At 35.3% G+C, this 20,951-nt stretch overlaps 1 protein-coding gene across 16 annotated transcripts in view; it reads left to right on the forward strand.

The window, feature by feature from the left end:
- CRPPA (CDP-L-ribitol pyrophosphorylase A) overlaps positions 1-20,951 on the forward strand; it is a 331,012-nt gene that overhangs the window by 209,890 nt on the left and 100,171 nt on the right. For 15 of the 16 annotated variants that reach the window (XM_032483917.1, XM_032483907.1, XM_032483909.1 and 12 more), the window contains 2 exons: positions 12,231-16,335; positions 17,264-17,582. Coding sequence is in view for 15 of the 16 variants with exons in the window: in XM_032483907.1 (XP_032339798.1) it covers positions 12,231-12,335 (105 nt within the window). In the remaining variant the exon portion in view is untranslated. The remainder of the gene's footprint in view (positions 1-12,230; positions 16,336-17,263; positions 17,583-20,951) is intronic. The other variant, XM_032483902.1, reaches the window with a different exon arrangement.

Genomic DNA, 20,951 nt, shown 5'->3' on the forward strand with positions numbered 1-20,951 from the left:
GTACTTTAAATTGCATATTTTTCAAAAAAACCTTATCTTGGGGAATTATTAATTATTAAATCGTCACTTTGCTTCATAATCTATTGAAACACTTATCTCCTCTTATCTCTGTATAAGTGATTGATTTTTTCTTTAACAACCTGTTACTGTTGATGGACAATGAAGTACTATTTTCTTCTTGACAACCCTTTTATCTCAGGTTCCATAATACCGCACTCCTGTTTTCTTCCTACAAAGTGTGTCTGCTCCTTCTCAGACTCCTCGACCGCTCCTTAGATCTCTAAATGCTGCAGATGCTACGAGCACTGTCCTGTGTGGTCCCTCAGAGTTCTCACCTGCTCATTTGCTTTAAATATCCTTTGAAAATGACTAGTTTCCATATTCTTTTCTCACATATGCAGCTATTTGCTATTTTGTCTTGGATGTCTCCCTTGTATCTCAGATTTATCCAAAACGGAGTCCGTAATTCCCCTCAATATCCAAAACCTGCTTCAGGTGTAGACTGTGTAACTTTTTAGTGGTCTTCCATCTGCAGTTGAAGTCTGTGGTTTTTAGTGAATATCCTGAACACGGTGAACCAAGCTTTCTTTTGGTGAGTGTCCCTCTGGTGTTTCTTTTTCAGTCACTTGATTTTCAGCCTTTTGTGTCCTTGTGTTTTAGGTGTGGCTGTTACAAAGGGCATGTAGCTGTGTTTAGTTTTTAATCCAACCTGACAGTCTTTGTGTTTTTACCTGTGAGCTTACTTTTTTACATTAATTCAAATTAGAAAAATATTTGAAGTGGTTACTCTCAACCGATTTTTTTCGCTTTCCATCTCTTCCACTTTTCTCATATTTTCTTCTTAACTGTTTAAGTTTCTTTTGTTGTTTTTCATTAGTTTTTCCCCCTATTATTATTAACTTTCATCTTGAAATAATTTCAGGCTTACAAAAAGTTTCAAAAATAGGACAGAGAATCCCTGTATACCCTTGACCCAGAATCACTAATTACATCTCACATCACCATAGTATAAAAACCAGAAAGAAAATCAATACTGACATAACAGTATTCTCTAAACAACAACTCTTATTAAATTGGGTCCATTTTCGCACCATTATTCTTTGTTTTGGTCCAGGTTTCAATCCTGGAACACATGGTGTATTTTGCTGTCATCACTTTTTAGTCTCCTTTAATCTGGGACACATCCGTTTTTGTTTATCGTGACCTTGTGCTTGTGATAAATACTGGCCTGTTACGTGGTATGTCTCTTAATTTAACTTAGTGTAATGTCTTCTCATGAATACATTCAGGTTTTGCATTTTTGGCAAGGACAACATAGAAGTAATGTTCTGTTTTTTTCAGTGTGTCATGTCGGGGGTCAATGATATCTATGTGTCACACTCATGTTGATGTTAATTGTGATCACTTAGTTAAGACGGTGTTTGCCAGGTTTCTCCACTGAAAATGTATTGTTTTTCCCTTTATAACCAATAAATATCTTGCAGGGAGATATCATTAGACTGTGTAAATATCCCAGTTTTTATCATAGTTTTGCAGGCTAATTTTAGTATGCGTTGATGATTCTTGCTGGAAACATTTATGTAGTGGTGCTTGTCAAATGTTGCTCTATTATTTGCATCACTCTTTCCAAGTTTATTTGTTATGAATTCTGAGTAATTTTTTTCAACTCTGTCTCCAGTTTCAATAATTTTCTTTTCAGTTGTGTCTAATCTGACATATGGTCCATCCTCTGAGTTTTTTTTGTTTAAATTTGTTATTTTTTTATTTGTAAAAGTTCTGTTTCTTATTTTTCATATCTGATCATGAGAGCCTTTGCTCATTTTTTGTGATTCCATCTTTATTTATTTGTATTTTTTTTTACATAGTTTTAAAATATTTTTTGCCTGGAAATTATAATGCAGGGTTCATTCTGATACAAAACTGGTTTGTTTATTTTTTCTTCATAACTTGTTATTGTGAATGCGTTATGTGTTTATGTGTTTGTCTGACTTACCCAACTACATAATCCATGACAGGAAAAAACATATCTGTCTATTCACATCTTAATATATAGCTTACAGCCTGGTACCAGATAAGTTCCTGAGATATAGTCATTGAAAGGAGTTTTGTTCTTATTCTGTCCTCATTTATTTCATTATTGGATAAGTTAAGTTTTCAAACATGGCCTTTTTTTAAAGAGAGTTTTCAATAATGGGTATGCTTTCAGAGCATACTCCATAAAGTCTCCTTCTCTGTTCTTCTGACAGTTAGCCAGGATTCCTAGGTAATAATCTTTTCTTTAGATCCCATTTTCTTGTGGTTTTTAGCATTCCAGAGAAGTTGCACGTCAGCAATTTTTGTCTATTGAAAATAACATGTATGGCCTGACAGAGGCTTTTGAATGTTTATCTTTAAATTTGAAGGTATCATCTAAATACAGCTTCTTTGGGGAGTTCTTTCACTAATTTTGAAAAGCACTGAATGATACCTGTCCATCTACAGACTTGATCTTTATTTAACTCAGGAAATTTTCTTCTACATATTTATAGTGACTTTTGCATTATCTGTTGTGTTTTCTCTTCAGGCTTACCTTATATAATTTAGTTCTTTGATTAATGCCTTGACCTTCTTCTCACTATTTTTAACCTTTTGTTCTTTTCTTCTGAGTCCTAGACATTTTCAAATCTGTCTTCCATTTATCTAAACTGGTTTTATATAGAGAAAGTGGGTTATCTACCACCTCCAATAAGATATTTAATTCAAATACACTTATTTAATATCTACATGAAATCTGTTGTGACATAAATTTTTTCCTGCTTTGTTCCCACTTCCGTGGTCAGAGTATCTTCTTGAACCTTGTAGCATCATTTCACTTAGTAGCATCATTTCAGTTGGAGATTTAATTCTAATGATTCCAAATAGTTCTTTCCACCTAAAAAATTGTTTCACATGTCTCCTGAGTTTTTTCTACCTTCCTATTTGGAAGAAGCCCTATAGGCATTCATCTACCATGTGACCTTCTCTGTGAAAAAGAACTCTGCTCGTCATTGTGGGAGAGAGCTTTGTCAGGCTAGTTTTTTGCTACTCAAGACTAATACACGTTGGCACCATTCTGGTCAGGATAGAACTCCTTCTGTAAGTTGCAACTTTTGGAAGGAAATAAGAGTTTTTAATACAGTGGTAAATACTCTTCTGTGGAGCTAATGGTCATTAACCAGACATCTTTTTCTTTTTTAACTGCTCAAAACTATTTCAACAATACTTTCCTCTCTCTCTCCCATTCTCTCGCACACTCTCTCACACATTGCTACCAAGAAGTTATATTTGAATTGGCTCATTTTAGTTCTCTTTCCTTGATTTAAGTTTGTAACTACAAATTTTGAATCTAAGTTTTATGGGAAAAATTTAGTCTTTATGCTTTAAGAGAAATTATCAATACTTTTTTTTTTCTTCTAACACCTGAGCCATCCACTCAAGAAGAAACTCCTCTGAATAATCTTTCTGTCCACAAGATCATTTCTCACGCATTCTGGAAACAGTACCCATTGCCTACCAACACCTAGTATGTAGCTGCCTCACCTAAGAGAATGCCTGCTTCATCGTCTGCCTTTATCCTCCTGACTTGGGTGTATTAGTGTAAATTTATCAGGGTCTTTTCTGCCCAGGCTTTCTTTCACAGAGGACTTGTATAGCACAAATTTCTAGTTTTTGACAACTTTCCAGTTTCTATGTAAAGATACAAGTTTTTGTTTTCTTTTTTTCTTTTTGGAGGGTTGTTTCTCTAGTGATGTATCCTTTATCTAAAAACTCTGATGATTCAAAAAGTATTAATAGTCATATGTAAAGCCAGTTCTTTATAGAATTAAGTAGCAAATTAATCTAGCTAGTAAATATTGAGTACATACTATAGGTATAGTACTTTATTTGAGGTTAGAATTTAAATTGGGAGAATTGTCTTACTATTTACAATTTACCTAAGAAAATAGTATTTATACATACACAAACCTAATAAAAAATTTTAGTAAGAGATTGTGAAGTGAACTATGACAATGTAAATTACTGATGTGCAGTAAAATAGATGATTTCATAAGAGGACGTCATCCCAGCCAGGTCTTTGAAAACATATGTGAATCAGAGAGACAGTTGTTGGGAAGCCATTTTACTGGAGAAGGGATAACAGTGGTTATACCAGTGTGGCCACAAAAGCGGATTCTGTATAGTAAAGGAGTGGAAGTTGTGGTCAGAAAGATTGATTTGGTTGATTGTCAATAGTCATGAGTGCTAAGATGAAGTTTGTGCTAAAAGTAACATGGATTTGATGTAGTGAAAATGTTTGTTCTAGTGAGATTTGAGCAGTAGCCAAGGGCAGAGAGAGAAATAGCCAGTTAGGACATACCTTAGAGGTACAAGATGGTATGGGTGTAGACCTAGAATGGTTGGAGAATGGCTGGTGAGGGACATCACAGTAGAAAACAAGCAGGACTTGGGAACTGTTGGTGAGTTGTATAGGATCAAAACATTTTTGCTAATTAAAAGAGACATTGTGTATGAGACAGCTTTTTCAACTTTATTAAGTTGGGGAATTGATAATGTGAATGATGTTGTAAGAAAATTAAAAAGTATGGCACTGTGACAAGCCCCAAACCTAGAAATAATTGACAAAATAATGAACTTTTGTTCCTCAGGCCAGATGTCTAGTACTTCTGGCTGCCCGTGTTTTACCCCACTGCACCCCGGCTCTGAGCGCTGCATAATTTGGGTCTTTCCTGTCTTTATTCTCCGTGCTTATTCAGCAGAGTAACAGGGCTGCCCCCACAGGTTTTCTTGATCAGCTCTTTTTTTTTAATCATCTCATCACATACATACTTACTGAGCACCTTCAGTCTGTGCAAGGCCTTGTACTAGGCATGAAGAATAAAGGAGGTGAGGAGTGCTTTGTGATGATCATGTTAATGAGTAAACCCAAGTGCTTTTTCACTAGTCTTTCATTATCAAAGTTTTTGGGAGTCTGTTATTTCACTCAAACGAGCGAGATGCAAATGCTTTTAATTTGGAGAGGACTGTTTTTTTCTCAAACTATCAATAGGTGACTGCCTTTTTCCTGCAGTTTTGGAAATTTATAAATATCAAACATTTATTTTTGTCTCCACTAGGGGACAGTGTGTTACCATTTGATTTTTTTTCTTCCATATTAGCAAAATGTGTACAGAAAGGAATTTTAGCCTTTAACTATTTTGATATGACATCATCTTATAAATGTAACAAAACTTAAAAGGCTTCTGAAGTCTTACAACTTAGGATTTTTATATATTGTATATGGTGTGGATGGTAAGAGATATGTAGTTAGACATGAATAGATACAGACAGTACACTTTGGAGTGTTTAAAATTTTGTGTCATGTAGATACTTTTTGCTTGAGTTTGCTAAAAACAAGGATGGATGGCAAAAGATATATCAAAATACAAATAACTTGAATTCAGAAGTTTTGTAACTCATGGAAATTGAACTAGGCTTTAGGTATGGAATTTGCTGAGACAGTGTAATGTGTACCCTTCAAAAAGTTCTGTGTAATCTCTGGAGATATCTAAAGCCTAAATATACATGCATGCATCTATTTTACATTAATGGATTTTCTTTGAACAGAGATTTTCTTTGTGTTCTTTAGGAATGATCTGTATGGAGGAAGAAAATCTCTGAAAGATTTCCCTTCTGCTTGTCTATAGATCTGAGAAAAATGGTGTCATACGCTTTCCTCCTATTCTTTGAGACACTATGCCACAGAATCCACATAAATTTGACTGTAACAGCCTACTGTATATTTGTTTATATTTCTTTTACCGATACCTGTATAGTACGATGACAGGGTTCATTGTTTTGAAATACACTTTTAAAAAGTTCTTTAAGTTCATGTACACTGGGAATAGCTTTGCCAAAAGTTGTCCTTTGAGAAAATTGAAAGGGCCAGCTAGTAAGTAAGGAATCTGAGGATGTGGCATTACAGAAAACTGACCACGTGGACACTTGCAAGGTGCTACTTCTTTGTCATTTACTCCTGGAACAGCAGGCTGTACTTGTCTGAGTTTTTAGGTGGATGGTAGGGAGTTGGGGGAAAAAGAGCTGCTGTGAATTACAGCGGTGTCATCTTCATTCCTAATTTTCTGTGAAAATAAAGAAATCCATTTCTCCCTGATTACCAAAAAGCTTTCGAATGGCTTCAAATTCCCATGAGAATTTTTGCATCAAGATGTCACTGCTCTACTAAAGATGATAGATATGACCATGAGCTGGAAATCTAGCCCATCAACCAAAAAAAAAAGACATAATGCATATCATAAAACTAAAGTACAGGGTTCTATTGACAAGGCTTAATCACTCTGGAGTAAATTTAGAATTACTCTATGTATTTAAAAGATAATCATAATTAAGAATGTATGAACAGCTCATGCAACTTAATAACAACGACAACAAAACACAGTCTAATTCAAAAACGGGCAGAAGACCTAAACAAGCAGTTCTCCAATGAAGACATACCAATGGCAATAGGCACATGAAAAATGTTCAGTACCACTAGTTGTCAGAGAAGGGCACTTTTTTCTTAGTTTTTGTTGTGAGAATTCGGGTACCTAGTTTTGTCATTTTTTTCTCATCATTTGGTTCTACATCCCTGAGGAACCGGTCCAGCATCATGTGATCTTACCACACTTGGAATTCCCTTGCTCTTTTATGCCCAGCATCCACAGTATTCCGTGTGGTCCAGTTTTGTATGTATTTTTGTACATTGCATCATACTGGTTTTCTAGGGGTGGGATTAACATTTTAAAACTTTCTGTTTGTTTCAGTGGAGTAAATATTCCCTGGTGACATAGCTATTGACATAACCCATACACTGTTTTCTAAATGTTCCAAATAGGTTTCTTGGTGGTGGTGGTGGTGGTGGTGGCAGGATGTGTCAGTAGATAAGGGAGGAAGAGGAAAATGGAACAGTAATGTGATGATAAGGTATAAGATGATAATGGTTATAATTTACTGTTTTTCTCTCTGGGATTCAGTTTGGATATTTTTTTTTACCTCACTTCAAGGTCACTAATACTGTCTTTGGCTCTGCTCGTCTCATATTAACCCAGTTTAATTCTTAATTTCAAGGTTTATGCTGTAAAACTATAAGATGTTTTTGATTTTAGATTCCTATTCTATGTTGAAAGTTTCTACTTGTCATCAACATTTCCGTTTCCTCCTCTATTTTTAAATATATTAATCATAGTTATTTTTGAAATCCTTGTATGGTAATTTCAATATATGGATCATTTCTGAACCTCCTTAAATTAATTGTTTTCCTTGTTGATGGGTAATTTTTCTTTTTTGGCTGCTTTGCTTTCTATTTCTTTACTTGTCTAGTAATATTTTATTGTGTGCCATAGGTATGTTAGTTACAAAACCTCATAAAGGCTCTAGCTTATTTTAACTTCCTCCAAATAACATTAAAATTTGGGAAGCATCTGTATTCCTGGGAGATCGATGTGCTCTTGCAGAGTTGTTGAGATTTTGTTCAGGCAGTTGTAGTTCAGTTGCCTTTATTCCCAGGCTGCAGGCGTGGCTTTTCGGAGACTGTTCACCACGGTCTCCTTGTTCCATCTACTCTCATCTCGTCTCCTTCTCTGTGTAGTGCAGCCTCTGATGTCTCCACTCACCCCTCCAGCTTCCCAGCAGTTATTCTCAGCTAGGCCCCAGGGAATCTTGTCCTGTGCAGGCACCATTTAGGAATTGGCCAAAGAAGAGGAATTTTTAGCAAAGTTTTAGGCAAAATTTTTAGCAAAATCTTTGCAACTCTCCTTGCTCAGGGATGTTGTTTGCACAATCCAAGCCACTCTGACTGCTTTACACTGTAATCTGTGCCTTTTCCTTCCAGAACCCCCACCCTTCTCTACTTGGGCTCTATGTCTCTTCTTTATAGTTTCGAAAAATTCTCTCAGCAAGACATTGGGACTGAATGTGATCTGACGGGCTCTACTTTCAAGGATTGTCGACATGCATGCATTGGTTACTGTCTTAGACCTGCAAACAACATTTTCACATAGAATTTTCCAGATTTAATGGTCATATGTGGTGAGTAAGTGATACCACTTACTCTGTTACGGCTGAAACAGCACATTCCATAAAAATAATAATTCTAACGGCAATTCTTATAGAATATTTACTGGATATCAATGATTTGCATGTCTTACCTAATTTAGTCCTTAACAAAAATCTGTCAAGTAGATAATATTGTTACCCCAGTTTTAGATGAAAAGAGGCAGAACTATAAAACTTGGATAATTTGCTCAAAGATCATTTGAAAATTGTCAAAGCCAGTATTTGAATACCAGCCATTTGACTCTAGAGCCCGTGCCATTATCAAGTGCATAGTTTGTTAAAGGAATATTGTATTTTATTCAAGAAATATACAAATGGACTACTGCACACAAATAAATTGCCTTTGTAAGTTAGGTTTGTCTAATTTTTTTAACTTAATTTAATTTTTTACTTTTTAATGTTTTTCGGTTATACATGAATATACATATATTCATTGTCACACTTTTTTTTCCCTGTTGTAAGTTAGGTTTTATAATTCTGGTGCATAAACATTTTTAAAATAGAGAAAAGTACTGCTTAATTAAAGACATCTTTTTTTTTTCCTTTTGAAAAATAATACACTTTGTTTTTTAAACTTACAGAAAAATTGAGAAGGTAGTACAGAATTCCCATATACTCTGTACCCAGTTTTCCCTATTATTAACAACTAAAGCCATCATTTATTCAAATTTCCTTAGTTTTACCAAATTTTTTTTTTTCATTCCTGGATACCACATTATTTTTAGTTGTCAGGTCTCCTTAGGGTCCTCTTGGCTGCAACAGTTTCTCAGACTTCCCTTGTTTTTGATGAGCTTGACAGTTTTGAGCAGTGCTGGTCAGATACATTGTAGGATATATTGTAGGATGCCCCTCTATTGGAATCTGATGCTTTTGTTACGATGAGCCTGGGGATGTGGGTTTTGGGGAGGGAGACCACAGAAGTAAATGCCATTTCATCATAACATATCAAGAGTGGATACTATCAACATGATTTTTCAGTGTTCATGTTGACCTTGGTTACTTAATTTTAACATTAAACATTTTTATTATAAATATTTGGAGCACACAAAGAAATACATGCATATACGTATATGTAAATATGCATGCGTGGTAATATAATGACCACCTATAATGTTCCTTTGTTCTTTATCTTCGGGAATTAAAAACCACTGTTTTGCAAATCCACTGTCGGCAGGAAATGCTTTTCCAAGATTTCTTTGTAATTCTTAACCTGTGGTATCAATACTTTTGAAGAGATTTGTAATTATGAGATGAGTTTGTAATCCATAAATTGCCTGTGTAGCTGACTTTGTACATACTAGAATTTTCTGAGTATAAGTATGTCTCAGCAAGTATTTCGTGGAATAACAGAGGTTCTTCTCACTGAATTGTAATCTTTCCGAATGATGCCTATAGAAAACTGGCAAAGTAGTGTTTAAAAGAATATTCTTACTTAAATTCTATTAGCTAAAGCTGTTTAAGTTACGGAGCTTTCAAAATGAACATAGAAGATTTATATCAAGATATAGAATGTGATTTCTCCAGCCCTAGGATCTGAAATAGATTTTTTTTCCCATTCATTTATTTGTTTGTTAATGTGCTGCTTTCAATATTAGTGTAAGCTGGTTTCAGAGAGGCTCTACGGTTAGTCTGTCTTCTTTGAACAGGGGACTTTAGTTATCAACACCTGTCGTATGCCTAGTTTAATAAGACTTGGGAGTAGATGTGTTCATACCTGCAACATTGTGAGTGATTAGTAACATCGAAAGTGACAAATACATATCTCAAGTTGGTTTGTGTTTTGTTCGGTTTTAGAATACTTCTTTCTATATTTATGTGTGTCATAAACGGTGTGGCATGCATGGTATCTATTCCCATATAAGTGAATATCACATTTTAAGCTCTAACATATTTGGCTCTAAAATGATTTGTATATGTAATTTGATATTCTGGAAACCAAAACAGCATTTGAAATCCATTATTGAAAAGTCATTAAAACCCACTTGCAAGAAGCAAAATAGCCACCATTCAGCCCCCGTGCATCTTCCCCAGCTGCCCCTCTTAGAACACAATCAGGGAGACTGACGTAAAGGAGTAGCTTAAGCAGAGGCGCCCTCTTACTACTGCCATCATAGATGAGAGACCCAAGGCCTGAGCTCATGGCGACATGGTAGCTGTGTGATCATGTTCTTCTTTGTCCTATCACCAGACTTCTGGCTAAATATGTATATAGGAGTGAATGAAGTAAACCAATAGTGGTCGTTGTTAACAGATGAGTCAAACTGAAAGGGTGACTATATCTCTATCATAGTCCGAGCCTCCTCTGCTTTGAATTTGTTATAAATTGGAGTGCTGCCATGTGTTAAGCATTGAGATAACTTTTTCATATTCAAAGATAAAATATTCTTTACATCAAGAAACTCATCATCTGGTGGAATAGATGGTCAGCTAAAATGGCCATGAGAATTCAGTGTGTAGGGGAATTCACAGCTGTGCAGACATATAGACTGACCTCACGCACCCTGGACTGGAGAATAGGAGCCAGGGGAGGTATCAACAGTCACTGATATCTGGGTCGAACCTCATGGAGTAACCGGTCTCAGCGAGGCTAGGGAGAGAGTGGGACAGCTTTTCTGGCAAAGGGATTAACTGGTGCGAAGGGATGAAAGCTTGAAAAATGGCTTGGATAATCTTTCACTCTTCTGCATGGCTTGGAGACCTGAGAGATTCTAAGGGAATGGCAAGAAGAGGCTGGAAGGGTAAAAGACTATTTCCATTACCAGGTAAAGGGTTCAGACTTGATCCTGAAGTTTAAAGGTAGCCTTCAAAGGATTTTAGGCAGGATACTGCTGTGATCAGATTTTTATTATTTAAAATAAGTGTTTTGACTGCTTTGTGGGAAAGGTGGTAGAAGAGTACAGACTTTAGAGAGACTGTGAGGTTGTTTCAGGACTTCAGAACCAGAGGTATCATGCTGGCACTGGCAGTATGAGTGTATGGATTCAAGAGACACTAAGGAGGTAGAAGCAGTAGGTCCTGGTGACACATTAAGTGTTGGGATAAGGCATTAAGGATGAAGCCAAAGTGTAGAAATTGGTTGCCAGTTTCCTCTTTTTGAACACAGCACAATTCATAACACAGGGACCTTAAGATATTACCTGTTTCCTCTTTTATTTTCCCTTCATATTATCATCCCCTCATCCCTTTAAGGAGCCTAAATAATTATGAAAAAAAAACCCCAGAATTTCATAGACAATATGATTTTAAGGCAAAACCACATTTTAGCAACTTGTGAGATCACTCATTTCACAAATCTGCCTGATCTTTACTTCAGAAATGACAAGCAGTTTATGACCAGGTCTGTTGTTGAGGACACTCAGAAAAAAAGATGAAGAAAAGGTTTGCATCATCAATGAAATATTCACACTTCAGTAAAGAGCCAGAGTTGGTCAGATATTGGGTTAAGGGAAAATAATCTTTTGTTTCATTTTGTTAGCATTTGAAATTGTGTCAGCGTTTTTCTTGGTACCTTCAGCAGGTACTTTTTCTATAATGAAAGTGCTTACTAAAGTCTTTCTTATGTATTTGGGGCACCAAGTCCTTGCCAGTGGCTGTGGTCTGAGTTCTACAGAATGCTGAGCCCAGAGAACAGCAGGCCTTGAAAAGTGGCTCCTTGGACTCCTAGAAACAGTGTCTATGCTTAGTGGTTGCCAGGGGCTGAAGAGTGGAGGGAAAGAGGGAATGCTGGTCAGAGAACACAGACCTGCAGTTATGAGATGAGTAAGTTAGGGGAATTTAATGTACAGCATGGTGGCTATAGTTAATCATACTTTATTGTATATTAGCAAGTTGCTAGGAAAGTAGATCTTAAATGTCCTCACCCCTCATTCCAAAAAAATAACTATATGAGGTGATTGATATGATAACTGACCTTATTTTAGTAATAATTTTGCTGTATATATGTGTATCACATCATCACATTGTACACCTTAAATTTATACAATGTTACAAGTCAATTATAAAGTTGGGGGAAAGTGTTTAAAAAACAAATTTTTTTAAAAAAGAAAAGTAGCTCCTTATTAAATTTAATGGGTTGATATCTTTTCTTTCTAAAATAATTACTGTTTTATCTTTTCTATCAGGATGAACAGAAGCTACAGGAAAGTTTAAGGCAAGGTGCCACCATTATTGCTACCTTAATCAAAGAAAGAGATTCTGGACTCATTGGCCAACTACTCATAGCATGAAGAACATGGAGAATACCACCTACTGGGTTCTTAGAAATGGTTATCTAAGTATCTCTTTTGTGCTTCCCTCCGTATTGTATGTGGTAGAATGTTTAAGTTGTCTTTTATGTCTTTTATAATTTGTAGGATGTGGTGCTTAGATTATAAAAGTGGATCGATGTTTATATCTGTGGGGAAAAAAAATCTTTCTGTGCATGTTAATTATAAATTGCCTGAACCAGAAAAGAATAGGTAAGTGGACAGTAATAGCCTTCACATAAAGAGTCTTTTCACAAAGGCATGAAAGGTAAAATAGAAATAATGGTGGCTCAGCTAATTCTTCCAAGGAGTGAGAATTTAGAAAATGTCAACTATTATCTCTATGTTAATTAGTAAGTCACATTAGAATGAAACTAATAAATAAGACTAAGAATTATTCTTAATTCTAACATTGTCCCCTCACCATATGTTAGCTTGAACTGCATTCTAATTTTTTATGCCTTAAAAAAAGAAGAGAGAGCAGTGAACGCCGGTTCATGTATCTTCATCATTAGCCTTACGTTACTCTAGATCCCTAAAGGAGATGGACTCTCCTTCTGCTTTTCTAGTGTTTAGTGTATGTTTTTCTTGTTTAATGAAATATAATTTTGACTTACATGATTTTAAGAGGCTTCTGGTTTTTCTGAGTAAGTTAAAAAAGAATACTGGAAAGCTTCATAAAAATGAAGTTATTTTGGTCAATATCAAGCTAGGCTTCTTCTAGAAAGCAGAGTCCACTGCATGTCAAATAATTAAACTATTCTTTTGATACAGATAACTGCTACCTTTTTAAGTCAAGTTCTTGTTCTTTTAAATTTCCACTGGTACATACATCTTAAATACTGATGATTTCCCCTTTCATTACATTTTATAATTTTGTGAACCTAGTCATTAGAGATGCCTCTTACTCTATATATACATTTACTTTGTAAAAAACACGTTGGATCAGATTGTGCCAGGGCTTAGGCTGCATGTGGGAACTACAAAAGTTGCACGCAATGTTTTCAGTTAAAGGTAGACTGTGAATTATCTACCTCGCGCAATCTCTTAATAGTTGGACGATTTTCTCCGTATTTCCTAAGTGTCTGTAGTAGTAGGAGAGTCTGTATTTTACATTTAATGATAGTAGAGTATAATGGGCCTGGAGCAATTACTGCAATTCATTCTTCCACATGAAATGTGTTGTTTGCATGTAGGCTTGGAACTATCTAGTCCTGGGCTCACCACTTTCTCTCTCTCTCTCTAAGGATGAAAAGAAATACAAAATAAATCACTTAATTCAAAGTCTTGAGGGTGAAAGTACATGGACAATGTGTGAACGTCTCTGTCGTTCAGGCAGGTGGGCCGTAGCGTGAAAGGCCTTGTGGTGTGCCTGTTGATGTCTTCAGATGAAAATGTTTTTAAGAATTTAAAGGTGCTCATAAGGTGAAGGGGAAACAGTTATTAAGGTTTTAAAGAGCGGGTGAGTGCCTTTAGGTACATGGTGGGAAACTGGGCCTTTCTGTGGCACAAGCTAAATCACTGTATCTACGGAGGCTAGCTGAGTCCTTGGATTTCAACTTAATAATGGGGTGTTATGCCAGATAAGAATTTATCTTAGAACAGTTAGTATGCCTTTACCCTAGGCAATTGGAAACATTTAGTATTAGGAGATTTAATTAATAAAATGCTAAGTTGTGTCTGAAATCAGCATCATCAGCATCATCTCATTTGATTTTTTTCTTTAAAAAAAGTGATTCAAAGTGATTCAAAGCACTGAAAACAATTTAAAGAAATCTCCCTGTATCCTTTACCGTTTAGATGGAAGATGAAGCTCAGAGACCTTCACCGCCTTCTCCAAAGGCTCGTGTCTGCCTAGTAGCAAGAGGCAGAGCTTAAACTCAGGACCACTGAGAATAAGTTTTAAGCTTACTTTCCTGTGTAACAGTGATTATGGGCAAAGGACATCCAGCAGCGAGGCCATGGGAGGAGAGCCAGAGGCTCCAAATGAATGTTGGAAGAAGGGGTGGGAGGGGCAGATCAATCCATTTACCAGAGGAAAGTCCTGAATTTTTGGGCTTTTCAACTATCTTCCCAACGTACAGAAATTATAGCTGGGGATGAAAGGAATGAAGAGAATTATTGGCCAAGAGAGAAAGATACATGAGTTGTTTTTATTTGTTAAGAGATCCAGGGGCATCTTTATAGTTATATTTTCATTGCCACTTCTGGAAACTTAATTACTTCCATGAGAACTGTCCATTTTCACTTTATTTTCCAAAATCTCTTAAAAAATAATAGTAATTATTCCTCAGGGTTGCTGAAATTGCTTTCTACCTGTGAAAAACTTACGGAAAGACAGTTTTCCTTCTAAATGTATGCTACTTAATTAAATGCAATTTAAAGTTAGCCTCTTTAGGAAGTTAACCCAGTGTGATCCATGGTTTGATTAATGACTGATATTGGTAAGAGGTAGTTTGTTTTTTTTTTTTCCATGAAAGTGCTCAATTTGAGAGATGACTTGTGATCATACTCAGATCATACTACAGATAAAAGTCAGGCCCTGTATTCTACTTGGAGCCATTCTAACTATGGTCACTTAAAGCATTTTGCATTGGCTTACCAGGAAAACTCTCTTTTCTCATGCTAGTTTATTATATAGTTGACCCTTGAACAACACGGGTTTGAGCTGCACTGGTCCACTTATGCACGGATTTTTATTCCAATAGTAAATACTGCAGCACCTCAGAATCCTCGATTGGTTGAATCTGCAGATAGGGAGTGAATCACGGATACAGAGGGCAGACTGTAAATTGTACATGGATTTTCAACTGCTTGGAGGATGGGCGCCCCTAACCCTGGCGTTGTTTAAGGGTCAGTTATAACCATCAAATTTTACTTTATATATAAATACAGTGTTCATTTTATAAAAATCAAGTTGCAGTAGAACCTTTTCTTACCTTGTATCTGTACATTTTAATTCCATTTAGTGTTGAAACCATATCAAGAAGCATAAATCATTAATATTTTAATTAAAATGTTAACGCCATTTGGGAAAAGAAAGATTGAAGTTATTTTTAAAGTTCAAAAATAAACAGATAAGTGAAAAATGCATATTGTTTTAGGATTTATTAATATAGTTTAAAATAAGTGAGCTAGAAATGGCTGTGTAGGTGGTGTTTGGCATCATATTTGTATATATTCTTATATATTTTTAGTTTCAAAATTATGAAAAATGTATGATTTTTTAAATGAAGAGTATTAAATTTTTAAATGTTCTCTTTAAAAATGAAATAAGTAATTGATGACTAAATTATTGATATTTTAAAATCTAATGACAGTTTGCATTGATATTTAGTGTATATGGACTTTTTTTTCAAAGTAACTGTCTCAACTGAACAACTAAATGTAATATTTATTCTCAAAATATAATAGTGATGTTTTACATTACAGAAAGATATAATTTGAGATTCAGATATGTTATTCTGTAACATATATTAAAATTTTGCAAAACCAGAGTCTCAATTAGATTTTTTTCTTCTTTCCCTCATATTTAGCAGGTTTCCCAGCAATTATTGTCACTGCTGAGGATATAAAAGCTATACTCAGTCACACTGGCCATGAATGTTGTGACCACTTAATAATGTCTGCATGGGTGTGGTAGGTTTAATTATTGTTCAGAAATATTCTTTCCCTTCACTGAGCTTCCATAGGGGAAATACATGTCCACCTCTTGACGTTGGGATTCATCATGTGACCTGCTTTGACCAATAGGGTGAGTCAGAAGTGGCAGTGCCCCACTGAGACCCTGTAGGTTGCTGCTTGCCCTCTTCCGCTTCTGCCACCACCATGAGATGCAGGCGCTCAGCCTCGCTTTCTGCTACTAAAAGAGAAAACCGGAGCCCATATCAAGTAATCTCAGCCAATGAAAAGATGGATGAAGAAGCCCAGCTGAGATCGGCAGGGCCACCCAGCCCCTGATCAGGTGACCTCCAGAAGACAGGTGAGCTAGAAAAATCTCATTGGCTTTTTGTTTGCTTGTTTTTGCTAGTACTGAGTTTTGAATCTCTTTGTTGAACACCGATTGGTGAGCAAGGAAAGAAAAATCTGTGGCAGTATGTGGTACATTTGCTCTTCCAGGTCTAGGATATATATGGAGACACATGTTTTGCTGAAGCAGTATGTTTATAAGTAGAAATGTTCATTAGGGCAATGATCCCAGAGGATTTGAAGGTTCTCTGGATGCCTCCTCCAGACAATAGTTTCTAAAAGAAGAAAATAGAGTGAATGTTTTAGAAAAGTTTTCAGAAGTTATTAAGCATTCTTGGGCCTGAAATGATGTTGAGTTAAAATGTGGGCAATGAAAATAATAGCTAATCAAAATAGCTAACATTTATTGAGAGATTACCATGTTCCAGAAACTGTTTTTAGTGCTTTACATGTGCATAACTTTTTTTCTTCATAATAACTTTATGTGCTAGGTAGTATACCAACCTCCATTTAGAAGATGAGAAAACCAAGGCACATACATTCTGAATAACTTAGAGTCACTCATACAGCAAATGGGAGAAATGAAGTTCAAATTTGGTTGTCTAACTTTGGAGCTTATATTCCTAAGCATGATTCTATATAGTATTATAACACAGACTGTTTGTAGATCCCTTAAAGAATGACTCTCAAAGATGGGACTCTCAAGCATCATTTTTTTCCTTTAATAGCAAGAGAAGTAAAATGGGTAAAGCTCATTAGCTTTATCCATGATTCACTCCCATTAGCTTTCAGTGTTTCTACAGTCTTCCTTTCCTTTGCCCATCACCACCCCCAATACACAAACATATGTTAGTGCCGTAAAACCTGCAAAGACTGATATATACAATTATTATCAGCGCCACCTCTCTCTGTGAGCTCTAAAATTGTTGGGATTTCCGCAGGCAGTGGATGCTCAGACATACTTGGATAACAGAAGTACAAGATGAACAAGTAGAAGCAAATACTTTCTTGATGAACCGGAGTTACATTTAGACATTTGTGCCCCAGCAGCACAATCAGACATGAAAAGAGAACTTGAAATCCATTCACCATCTTCACAAAAGAAAGGATGGTCTAGAGAAATGCCCAGGCATGAGGATTATGAAGTCTTCCCTTGCTATGAGACTTTCCTGAGCACATATGTTCACAGTGTTTGCTCGATGGGAAAATTTGGAGGTGAAGGTGCTGCCAGTATGGTGAGCTCTACCTGAGCAGAACCAGGTAATTTTTCTCTTCTCACCTGAAATATTGGAATCTTTGCTTTTTAAAAATGTCTTCATATCTGAAAGTTGCCAAGAGAGATTCTTGAAACTTTGCACCACAAGAAAAAAAAATGTGTAATTCTGTATTGTGACAGATGTTAACTAGACTTAGTGTGGCGATCATTTTGCTGCATATACAAATATTGAATCATTATGTTGTACACCTGAAATTAATATAATGTTGTATGTCAATACTTTACTTAAAAAATGATAAATTTAAAAAGTTTTTAAAAATAATATTATTCAAAGGAGAAGCCACACTTTGACCAGCAAAGAGTGGACTCAATGCTGTGTTTGAAATTACAGCCTTTATAAACACTGTCCATATTTCTTAGCTGTGATTTATTCTTTCCTGGTGTTACTGTAAATTGAAAATTTCATTATGCAGTGTTGACTTTTCCTATTCCGTTACTGGTATCCAGAAACAAATATAGTGTCTTCTCAGCCTGGAATTCCATTCTTTTAAATACTAATATAAACAGCCCTTTTTGTTCATTTGCTCATCAGTCTAGTAAATTACCTCCTCAAAATGTGTTTCTTTGCCATGCATATTTCTAATTTTCACCTCTTCATTAGCATTTAAGTTCTATGAGAGCAGGAACTTTTCATCTTTATATGATACCTTCCGTGACTACAATAGTATTTGGCACAAAATGTATGCTCAACATTGATTTGGTGAATGGATGAATAATCTGAATTACATTTTTTAAAGCATGGAGTTGAAATCTGAATTTCACAGTTTATGAAAGAAATTGATCAGTTTGCCTTTCTTAATAAATATTGATTAGGTAAGTGACATATTACAAGTGGTATTTACTGTAAAGATTGAGAAAGGGCTCTGACAACTACATATGATAACATTGGGTTGCTAAGATTTAAAAAATAACCTAAAAAATATTGTGCAGGGTTTTATCACAAATCCTTAAATAACTCTGTTATATAAAGAGCTTATTTTTTTTAATCAAGCCTTTATTAACATATATATTACCACCACCAGAAAAAAGATTCAAGTTAAATTTGTACAGCACAAAATATAAGATCTGATTATTGCAGGTTAGTGTGTATAGGGAAAAAAACAAACAAACAAACAAAACCAGTTTTCCTGTTCCTAAGGAAAACATTATAGAATTAAAATAAAAGTAATTGGGTATTTTTTTTTTTAAGTCTTTACAGCTGAAGTGTATTATGCAAATTATTCCTTACTTAGGATGCTACCAACTGAACAGTTGTTAAAACATCTGGGTCTATTTAGCAGCATGGACAAACCCTGGCTTGTCTAATGCACTTTTTTTCTTCCAGTTTAACCTTAATTAACCCTTGCAGGTTCTCTACGAGGTAGGTCTGTATCAACCTTGTGTTATGACAATTGTAAAAAAGCAGATGCAGAGATTAAGGACTCGTGATCATCCAGCACACTGGAAGCCAAACTCAGTTTGGAAATCCAGAATTTGGATTACAGCTCGGAGGGACTGTTCTTTACTTGAGGTTTAAAAAAAAAAAAACTGATTTAAATCTCCATCCAGAATTTTACCTGGATGTGTTCCCTCATTTTCCATTTTGCAAAATTGCAGTTAAGCCCAGAGGCAAAACTTCCACATGGCAATCCTAGTGATCTTTTTGACCTGAGTAGAGACGTGATTTGAGATTCCACATGGAGGCCAATTCTGTAAGAATTTCCACTGGTCTGTAGACTGTAGTAATTGGGTTATTTGGATAAGGTTTGGCAAAGCATCTAGCAGATTAACTGAATGTGGTTCCTGGAGCTTTGCCATTTGGAGCTATCCATTCTGTTCTTTGTTCTACTTCATTATAAAGTGGGCTCTTGAAATGGGTTGGTTTGTTGGTATGTCAGCTTTTTCTTTTTTTTTTTTTTTTTCTTTTCTATTCTTTACATCCAGGCCCTTAATTTAATTGAAAGCAAGCTCTTCAGCCTAAGTGGATAACAAAACATCCCTCTGAGGAGGAGGAAGTAGATGATAAAAATCTGTGTCACTAATTTTTTCAATAGTTTGGAGGAATTTCTTTTCCATCCTGTGTGTGTGTTTTTAAGACCCTGTTAAGTTCATAGTTCTTTTTCTCTTGTTTGAATAGAAAATCATTCTCTTTTATCCCACCTGAGTTTTAAAAATGTATTATTGAACTACCCAGTTCAGGAATTCTGTGGCCTGTTTTACTGAATGGAGATGTGTATGACCTGATAGTAAAAGAATGCTATTCAAAGACATTTCCGCCTGTTTGTTTCTTGGATCAGTGACTGGTCACATAAATTTGGAAAAAAGCCAAAATATGTAAACAAATTAAGAGTTTTAGGATCCCAGTGGGAAAATCCATAAATTCTACCATAAATCAGGAATTTAAGATTAAGTGCAATATGCTATAATAAGATAGCAGAAAGAAGCAACTCTAGACCAAAATAATCTTGGCTTTAGTTTGGGAATCTTAAAAGGTATTAAAAGATTTGGGTTAATCATGGAGTTGGGCCTAACACTGCTCCAAACCTGTATGTGTTGCCTAAATGGAGTTTTAGTTTTATTTTACTAACTTCTAACTGTTGTTTAATATCAAACCTTCAACTCTGAAGCCACTGTTTTATATTCTTTTAGCATACTGTGTGTGTGTATATATATATGTCGATTATTTATCTTTATCATTAGTAAAGAATTAATGACTCTCTACATGTGCATAAATCTGTGAATACAGTAAAGGACAGTTTGACAGGTTGGTGATTTTTCATCCGGAGCTTTTTTGGTACACACTCTTCTTGTAACTGTCTGTCTCAGCATCTGAGTCGAAAACGATCATCTTTTCTTTTTTTTCTTGACCCAGAGTTAACTTAAATGTAAATTTTCCTCTTAAGAAAATCCCCCAAATCTAATTCTACCATTATGATATCTTCATTAATTTCTTCTTGATTTTTTTGCTATGTGTATGTATGAGGAGAGTGTAAAGAAAGAGAAAATACATATTTTTTATATCAACATTTTCTTAAAAGTTGTTCTAAAACAATTGCACCATAGCTTGTGCTTTGTATGTACATACAAGAAGAAATTGTAGAGATTAGATATTACTAATTTAGCAAAGTTTATCTTACATTGGGAAAACAATATATGTTTAAAAATTTTTATATAATAATACATATTTATCCATAAATATTCATAATTAACACTCATTGGCAATGCAGATTCAACACAATTTAAGGTGATTGTGTAACTTTAATGTTGGTGGCCTCACTAGCCTGTGATGTAAAAATAGTTTTACACTGGTGTTTTTTTAAACCCAAATTATTAAAACATGAACCCACATGGTTTCTGTCAGAAACTAACCTGAC

The sequence above is a fragment of the Camelus ferus genome, chromosome 7, assembly GCF_009834535.1.
Source record: "Camelus ferus isolate YT-003-E chromosome 7, BCGSAC_Cfer_1.0, whole genome shotgun sequence".
NCBI classification, from domain to species: Eukaryota; Metazoa; Chordata; class Mammalia; order Artiodactyla; family Camelidae; genus Camelus; species Camelus ferus.